This window comes from Ruditapes philippinarum, unplaced genomic scaffold (assembly GCF_026571515.1).
Source record: "Ruditapes philippinarum isolate M1 unplaced genomic scaffold, ASM2657151v2 ctg3492_1_1_1_1, whole genome shotgun sequence".
In the NCBI taxonomy this organism is placed as follows: Eukaryota; Metazoa; Mollusca; class Bivalvia; order Venerida; family Veneridae; genus Ruditapes; species Ruditapes philippinarum.
The window spans coordinates 26,276-36,346 of NW_026860527.1; the positions used below are offsets into that span (position 1 = coordinate 26,276).

Sequence of the window (10,071 nt, forward strand, 5' to 3'; positions counted from 1 at the left end):
TTTCTAAATACATATACATGTATTAAAGAAGTATGGCTGATATTCAATGGCATATGGCAAATTCTTAGAACGTTTGATTCCAAATCTTTTAGGTACATGTCAAATGCTATGTCCGATGTCCGAAAGGGCGGATGAACCTCACGAAGTAATAATCAAAAAACTACTTTTGAAAGAATTACTTTAGATTTTGGTTCAGCTTGAAGCAACTCTGTTTATGCTAATTGAAAGAAAAAAATATAAGTACATGTTGTAGAAGCTGATTGTTATACATGTATTTCCATTTCATTCAGAAACATCGATCTGTGGTAAAGCAAAAACCCTTTACTCTCCGTATGGGCCCGTTTTAGTTGATATTATTTCACATTACATATCCCACTCCTTTCACCCTTATGTCTGCTCCAGGCTTTTTGAGTGTGTCGGGGGCCGCGTCCTGTGAACGTTGCCTTTGCCTTGTTGATCTTTATTCTTGTATTTTTCTCTCAAAGAAACAAAATTTGACTGAAATGAAAAACAGTATTTACTTATTATTGTTCAGTATCTGTAAAATTGTATATATATCTGTATAGAAAATAAAATAATTATTTTTTTCGTCTTATACAGTCAGTAATCACCGCACCAGAAAATTTTTTGGACGTTCCAGTGCTTGAAACATCAGATGTTAAAAGTATTCTAAATAAGTGGCTATTAATGCGAAAAAGAAAACTGACAGACCAACAACAAAAAATTATATTGAAAGGTTTTAAGAAGTGTTCTACTCCCCTTTTCCTGAAAGTGAGTTTTTATTGTCTTGGTTGTGTACAATGAATAATTTATAACTTTGCTTATAAAGACTTTATTCACGCACATTATTCCGACCAATAGGGTGACGATAGGTACACCCGCTCTATATGCTTATATGTCACACATAACATTTTGGTGATCAAAGGGATTTAAGCTGATGTTATTGTTACTGTTTCTGTCAATTAGACACGGATATATTTTAACAGATATTTTATAATCGGTATTCTAGTTTTGTTCTTTTAAAACTTTTAAGACATACGCAAACTATTTTGAATACCTTCAAATGACATTAACTTGTGAATGATAAATTTATTAACCCACAGGGTCTCTCATTTTGCTATATTTTTCTATATTAAATTTAATAATAAATTACTTACATCTCAGATTATTTTTAGCGATTGAAAATCTTCTGTAATTAAATGAGAAAATCAATCTTGTTTTATAGCTATCGTTCGAGGAAAGTACAACTTGGATGTCATTTTATTCGCTCGAGAAAACCGCGCTACAATCTACTGTGCGTGAAAGCATTGAACATTTGTTCGAGAAATTGGAGAAGATGCACGGGAAAATTCTTGTATCGAGAGCGCTATCTTATCTTACTTTAGGTAATTAACATCAACCCTTTGCTTTTAACAAGTTGTAGATGCTAATAATGTTTTATATTTGTTTTTGAAAAAAAAGAACCAATATTAAACCTACTTGTTATAATTAGTAAACAAACAAGCTATAAAAAAGTAGAGCTCATTATGTTTGACGATTCCTAAATTATAAAACTTGAATATGACGTCACAATTGATATGACGGAAGTAAAAATCCATTGCAGTGTGGCGGCCGCAAAAGTCATAAAAAGCATGACTGATTTAATTGATCAGTATCAAAGTATAGGCCTTCAGTCTGTAAGGAACAGAACAGAACAAAACAGAATTTATTGGTTAAGGCCACCAGCCCATAACATATACAATTGTAACATTAAAAAAGAAACAATTTATGCGGATACACTCATCAGTACATTATAACAATTCGCACACATAACATTATTGAAGATAGAATGTAGACGTATCTTAATCAAAACTGCATAATCATCTTTTTTCGAATTGTTGCATGATAAACATAATTGGCAAGAATTTTTATATCATTTTCAATTTTACATGATATTAATATATTCAATTTGTGAACTGTTGCACAAGTATAATATTTCTTAGCAATATAGTTTGATCTTAAATATGCATACCGGACAGACTAGAGGAAAGTGAAATTCATTTTCAAATAATCCTAAAGAACATACTTTACAATTCCAATCATTTGAGTTCATCTTGCTATATGACTTTTTAGTCATTCCTAAATGTGAAAGCCCTGGTAGCAATGTCTGAATTTCCTGATATTTAAAATAGGTATATAAGTTTCTTAGTCATAATCACTAGAATCTAACTAGCCATACCATCCTTGCAAATAATTGTCTTTAAGTCTTTGACAAATTGAGAAAAATTCTTTCATTTTGAACAGATTGGTTCAACCAAACGTGCCCAAACCCATGACTACATAAAAGGTGTTCAATTTCATTTGTCCAATTAAAAAATTTAGCACTTGTTGTGCTTGAAAGCATTCTATAACAAATCTTTACATATCTGTCATTACGTAATTTCAATAATTTGAACCAGTACTTTATACAACGCTTGTTAGATTCTATGTAAATTGGATAACGACCACAGTCGCCTAATATTACATTATTGCAAGATTTTCTAGTTACGCATAAAATTTGTTTACAAGCTTAACGATGAATAAGCTCACAATTATCACGGGGTTTAAATCCCCATAATTCAGATCCATATAGAAGGATCGGTATGTTTTTGTACCAAATAATTTTAAAAATACATTAGAAGGCAATTGTCCATAATCATACAAAGAAGAAAAAAGAGAAAATAATACTCGTTTACCTTTCATTGCAAGTTAATTGCTCATAATATTTAACGGCATAGTGTATGTAAATACTACCCCAACATATGTAAAAGAATTAACTATTTCAAGTTGCTGATTGTTATAGTAAAGACATTCATTACGCGCTTATCGACTGCCCTTTTTAAAAACTTTTGTTTTTGATATGTTTACCTGCAAGCAACTAGACTTGGAAAACGTTTCTTATACATTAAGTTGATATTGTAAATCTCTAACTGTTTGGACAATCAAGGCTACAACATACGCAAACATTAGCAGCCATATTGAAAGTTTATTTGGCATTATCTGTATACCTCTAATTTTATCGTCATTGTTCATCATAACTGGTAATTCATTTTTGAAAAATGAAAACATTTTTGGCGAAGCCAGACATCCCTGCTTGAGGCCCATCGGGCAATTAAAATAATCTGAGATATGACTGTGAGAATGTCGCAAGCTTTTACATTATTATACATAGCGATACTATAATTTAAAAGATTTCCCCTTATATTAGCATTGTAAAGTATTTGCCAAAAATTATTTCGATTGATAGAATTAAATGCTGTTTTAAAATCAACGAATGAAACAAGTAATTTGCCCCTTTTCTTTGAAAGTGCCTTAGAAATATGTGATTGCAGAACAAATGCATTATCAGTGGTACTATAACAAGCTCTTTATCCAGATTTGGATTCGTCTATTCTATTAAAAAACTTTGGCATAAAAAGATAGACATCTATTTAAAATGGATGTGTATGTCTTACTTAAAATGTTAAGCAAGGAGATTCTGCAATATTTCGCTGGATCATTGCGATTACCCTTTTTGTGCAGTGGTATGATTATAGCGGAACTCCATGAATCTGGAAATTCCCCTTCAGCAAATAATCTGTTAATTAAAGTAACCATTAATGGCATAATTAAATCAAATGTGCATTTAAAGAAATTTGGTAGGAAATCATCAAGGTCCGGCGCTTTGGCAGATTTCAATGATTTCTGAGTTAAAAATCTTATTTTCATTTCCAGTTAAATTTCCATCAACTAGAGCGATTTCTTCTGCGTCTTCATCAACTAGGCCTTGAAATAATTTCTCAAAATGATCTTTCCAATATTCTAAAGGAATACTGCTTTGAACGTTACTATTCGAAAATGGAGTCAAAAAATACTTGATTTTTGGGTTATTTGAATCTTTTACAAAATTATCGAGCTCATTATAAAAAAAATAGTGTTTCTGTTTATCTTCACAAAGATTTTCAATTTTTTTTTAACTTGGATGTAATGCTCGCGGAGATTAGATTTCGAAGCGACGTAAATGATAGTTTTTACTCTTTTTTATTTTAAAGCATTCGTTATCAAACCATTTATGTTTATGCTTAAGAACAGTCCGCTTTGTTTCAGTTACGCAGACTTAGATTTGTTAAAAATATCTATTATGGAATCTAGTACAGAATCTATATCATTTGAGAAATCTCTATTACAACAAATCATGTCATGTAACCTTGCATTCTTTTAAGTGTAAGTTAAAGATTGTCTCAGATCTTCTACTGTCTTATCGCTGAAATTATAAACGACACGTTCTCATTATTATTTCCGGGTAGTAAATTTGAGAACACAACAGTACTAGAAAGATTTACTTCAATTGGATAATGACTCGATTCAGTTCTGTCCCCAACTTTAAAGTCTTATATAAGATTAAATACAGATTCTGATGCAACTTAATAGTCGATTACGCTGCTGCCATTACTGCTAATGAAAGTTTCATGACCTATTCCACAATCTTGACCACAGCGTCCATTTGCTATATATAAGGACTATGTTTTACAAAAATCTAATTGCTGAACGCCCGACCTATTAGTGACTGAATCACACGATTGTCGCGGCGGTAATGAATTTGACAAAATGACATCATAGTCCAGTAATATTGGGATGTTAGAAGTATTTTTAATATAATCCTTATGGTTACTAGTTCGTGCATTTAAATCGCCTAGTATGATATAATCAACCTCAGAAAAATTTACATCGAGTTCAAATAGATAATGTTCTAACACTTCCTAACCTTTAAATGATTCATAAATATATGCCGGAGAATTTCCCGGGGTAAATATACGATGCATTAAATAATATCTCTATATGCATTAAACAATCGCTTACATATTCTCCAAAATATAAAATTTACAATTTGATTGTAATTGTGATATATAACAATTGATAGATTTATGTATATAGACAGCGATACCTGCCATACCTCTTCCTTGAGTATTATACTTAAGGAAATCACAAGCTAACCACATACTCAAAGCGTATCATCTTTAATCTATACCTACGGAGATTAGTTTATGTAAGTCTTCTAGAAAATAAATGTTATTGAAAAAGATACATTTTTAGCGTAAATTATGGCATGTTAAACGTTGCAATATTCAATTAATATACACGTATATCTTTTATGTAAACAAATATCCAGCATGATTGAATAAATATTATGGTAAAGAATATAAAATTAGAGTTATACAATATAAATATTGGATATAGAACAAAAATTTAATTCATCGAATATTTCAACGTTTAACATGTCATAGTAAATGTTTTTTAACTCAATTGACATGACTCTATTAGATTGATAAATTTGATTTTACATGTTTTTTATTTAAGCGCACAACGGAGCTTCCGAAGCTGAGCTCGAGGACATTTTGTCGTGCGATGATGTCGTGCTGAATGACGTGTACATGTATTGGACACCTCCAGTGCGGAGATTACCTCCCTTACTTCTTGTAAGAGTTAGGAATGATCTTAGTCAATATTTAGGTATGTACTAGATCTTGCATATGTTTACTTTTAAATCAGGTTTTTTTTTCGACAATAAGACTCCAAGATGCACAAAGTTGAATAACAGGACGAAAACATCTTACTACACGGAAACAACATTTTAAACGTAACGGTTACGTTTTTCAAAAGCAGCAGGTACGGTAAAGAACGAACTGGCTGTATTTGTTTTAAGTTTGGATTAATACATATTAGCTTTCACGTGCGGAGGAGGACCAGAAATGCACTCTGTGAAATATTCTGGACATTGACCGGGGCATCCTAGAACCACTTCTTACCAATCTCAATAAATCAGATCATTGTTTTCACTCCGTTACAAAGCCTAGAAAATGGAAGTGATTAAGTACATGTAGTGATGTAGCCATGTAGGTAGGATTTGACCTGAATGAGTTTTGCGTCTGACCTTCTGGAAACTAGCTTGTTTTCTAAATTAATTTAATTTTGAAGTTGCGAGTGGGGTTCAATCGAGGAAATAATTACATCGCTTACTTTTTTTTACGATTTGTCAGGTGGAAAAAAAATACGGAGACAATAGCATTAGAGAAAGACAAGACCGTAACAGGATCGTCGTGTGTTAAGAGTTAACAGTTTGGCATTGAAAACAAGAATTGGTAAAATATGAAACTGTGCATTCAATCAAGATTATAAAACACATTGAAACAAAGAACACCATGAATCATCTTTAGAACATGTCATTATATAATAAGTAATGCAATTATGCAAACTAAACAAAATTGTGTGATATTTCAGTGGAGAGAGGGGCAGATGGAACTCGAGTAATGTACTGGTATCACCGACAGTTTACAGAAGCTGCCAAAGCCCGTTATTGTTCGGATCAAGAACAAAATAAAGTCATTCATTCCAATCTTGCTGATTTCTTCAACGGAACCTGGGCAAACGGTAATAGATTTATGACCAAAATTGATGAAAGATGGTGACATCACCTTAAATTGTAAATTTGTTATGCTTCTACGATACACTTTTCTTGGATCTATCTTAAGATTTCCAACGGAATTTTTTCATAAAAGTTTATAGAGACGTACTTTTGTCATTTTTAGCTGGACCTTTTGGGAAAAAAAGTAGAGGTATTGTTATAGTCCTGGCGGTGATGCCGTAGCCGTCCGCAAATTTGTACCTGGATCATAACTTTTTTAGTTCTTCATACTTGGCCACGACAACCCTTGGGACAAGACCTCTCAGTATACCACACTAACCTTGACCTTCATCCATAAATGACATTGACCTCCAAGGTCAAAAGTCCAAATTTTGCTTGTTCTTGCTAATATTGACTGTAACAGCAAAACTAACATGACAAGACAGACCGATTAAATTTATTAAAAGGAAACGTTAAGATTTGTTCAAACATTTCTTTGTTTGCTTTTAGATATATTCGTATTTATATAGGTATGCATATATATTTAGAAAAAGTAAAAAGTCAAGTGTTGCTCTTGATTATTTTATACTTAGGCATAAGTAAAAATCTTCCAGATGCATTCATTGTTTGACGCGTGCCCACGCACTTCACCACTATGGAGACATTTAAATAAAATAATTGTTTTTTTCAATTTTGTAAGTGATAATACAAAAGACGTTTTCTTTACATATGAGCTTTCATGTGCATAATATGCCTTGTGAAATACTTATTTAGGTACCAAAAAGCCTTTTACAACATGTAGCGGGCAGATAGGTGAAGAAGATCGTCACGTGTCCGCTCAGCCGCTGAAGTTTGGGGAGGACTACAATATTCGCGCCCTCAGTAACCTCCCTTACCACAGAATTAAAGCTTGTGATGAAAAACTTCTAGAACAGCAATGTCTTGCTAACGTTTACTTTTTAATGTCAAAAATCGGAGCCATGCCTCTGACGTGAGTTTCATATTTTACTTGTTGCTAAGTTCTACAATTTTCATGTGCAAAGCATAATTAATCAAAGACAGCTAGCAGCACGCGTAAGTAAATTAAAGGTATGAGTATATATTGCCTAAAAAACTTTTTGAGCACACCTTATTTATATATACCTTAGAAATTATTTTAGTTTTTGAATTTTTAAGATTTGCTCTCAATCAAATATTGATATCAACGTTGTAATTTTTACCGTGTACTTCGACAGATCCTGCTCGGTTTTCATGATTTTATTTTCAAATTTTACAAGTTTTCTAAAATATAATATATCACTTTAATTACTGTGTAGCTTTTTTGATGAATTTCTTATGTTCATTATTTACAGAGCAACGTTGAATGATTTTATCTCGGCGATTGAAGCATTTCCCGAAAATGATCTGATCAAGATGATATATGATTCCATGTTGTTATCTCAGAAAGGTCTTGTTACTGACCCTGGACAGATTGTTCCTCAACTTCTTGGGAGAATGGAGGAAAATCATGTTTGTTATTTTAACTGTTATTTTAATTTGTTTTTTTTTTAATTTACGTGTCTTTATTTACGTTGGTTTGATAAAATGTGAGACAAATTATGAATGTATGTTAGAAATTTGACTTTGCGCATTAGGTTTATTGTAAGTTTGTCTGTGATTGACAGATGCATTGCATAATATTTCAATGTTTATGCTCCATAAAACCTTAAGACAATGTTTCATCGCAAAAAAAATCGTGTAAGAAGGGACGTTTATTTTATATTTGAGTACATAATAGAATAATTATCTACGTTTATATAAGTTTAAGGTGTTTTTAATTAAATTCATATTTTTTTCAAAAGCATTTAATTATCATTACAAAATAATAACGAAACGTCGAAAGATTGTTTCAGGCCTAAAATGATACAGAAAGGACATAAAGGTATATCTCATTCCCAATGCTTCAATCGGCTTAAATTTAAATTTCTTTTTCAAGAAACGCAAAGTAGTTTTTTGGATGGATGTAAAACATGCGAGTTTCCGAAGTATTCCGTAATATATCGGTAGCGTTCCGTAGTCAGTCCATAACACTTGAACATTCGGAGTATGTTTTGTAAACAATGATTGTATTGTACTTATGATAATTTTACTCATTCACAACTTTTTAGAAGTGTTTTCCCAGACGATTTTAAACATGAAGTAAAAGTTACATTGCAAAACAAGTCCTTACTGTACTAACGCAGTATAAATATGGTAATGAATGCTGCAAAATCAGTCATTCATTGAATATAACATGTAAATCATGACTTGATTTGATAATATTTTTATTTTTCTTAAAAACTAAGCTCATTTTTCTCAAAGCTGATTTTCCTGAAATTATTTGGCTCATCTTGAGGCATTCAGCTTTTCGGATTAAAAAGTCAATGTTTTATTACACACATATCAGATTGGTAATTAGTTCTGTGAGATGTTTATTATTTGTGTTACAGGTAAACAAAGAGTTCATAGATCAATGTAGAGCATATCCGAAAACTTTCATAGAACCGGAAGAAAGAATACTAGAGAGACCAGGGGGACAACTTGTTCATTGTGTAGCGGCTCACAAATCTAAAATTAACATGATGGATATAACCAAAGATGGCAGTCTTGTTGTCACTGGTGAGTTAATACGACCTGTTCAACGAGTATTTACACAATGTTAATAACTACAACTCGTTGATGAGTTAAAGAAATATGTTATGAGTACACTGATAATCGATGCGCAGCTTATCCAGACTATCTATTCTCATGGACGGATTTCCTCCCTTGAATCTTTCGAATATTATTCGTGAAGAAGAGTCGTTGATCTATCTTTTTCTAAGCTCACCTGAGCTAGTTCAGGGTGAACTATAAGTATCATTGTATGTCCGTCGTCCATTGTCTGTCGTCCGTCGTCCGTCCACACTTGTTCGTTAACACAGGATGCTAATCTAGTTGATAGCTCAGATGAGTTCGAACATGGTGACATTTAGTGGTCACGTTTTTGACTCAATTATCATTACACTTGGTCAAAATGCTTGTCTAGTTAATAGCTCGGATGAGTTCGAACATGGGTCATCTCGGTTGAAAACTAGGTCACAGGAGCTAAAAATAGATAATTTCTTACTGAATCTACACTCTATTACTGTTTTGGTCCAAATATCCTGTAAATTGGATAAAAGTTTGTTTTGATGATGTCTATGTGAAATTCGAACATTGTTCATCTTGGATGAAAAAATAGGTCACACCGCCCAAATATGGAAAAACCTTGTAAACACTCTAGTGGTCACATTTTTGTCTCAATTATCATTAAACTTAATCAGGATACTTGCCTAGGTAATTGCTCGAATGAGTTCGAACATGTGTTATTTTACATGAAAAACTATGTCACAGAAGCTTAAAAATGAAAAATCTTGTTAAAACTCTAGTGGCTACTGTTTTGATCCAAGTATCCTAGAAATTGGTCTGAAAGTTTGTTTTGATGATTTCTAGGTCAAGTTTGAATATGGGTTACCTGGGGAAAAAACTAGGTCACACTACTCAAATATGGATAATCCTTGTTAACACTCGATGGGTCAGGTGAGCGATCTAGGGCTATCTTGGCCCTCTTGTTTAAGTAGCGTCCCTTTACTGCCATTTGGAATAAGAATGGGTGTTACCTAAATGTAAAGTGA

At 32.4% G+C, this 10,071-nt stretch overlaps 1 protein-coding gene across 1 annotated transcript in view; it reads left to right on the plus strand.

Moving 5' to 3' along the window:
* Window positions 1-10,071, plus strand: part of LOC132760468 (NACHT and WD repeat domain-containing protein 2-like) — a 31,754-nt gene that overhangs the window by 21,604 nt on the left and 79 nt on the right. The window contains exons 13-19 of the mRNA XM_060752441.1: window positions 601-771; window positions 1,226-1,385; window positions 5,356-5,508; window positions 6,277-6,426; window positions 7,175-7,391; window positions 7,753-7,909; window positions 8,869-9,063. Coding sequence (XP_060608424.1) covers window positions 601-771; window positions 1,226-1,385; window positions 5,356-5,508; window positions 6,277-6,426; window positions 7,175-7,391; window positions 7,753-7,909; window positions 8,869-9,063 — 1,203 coding nt within the window. The remainder of the gene's footprint in view (window positions 1-600; window positions 772-1,225; window positions 1,386-5,355; window positions 5,509-6,276; window positions 6,427-7,174; window positions 7,392-7,752; window positions 7,910-8,868; window positions 9,064-10,071) is intronic.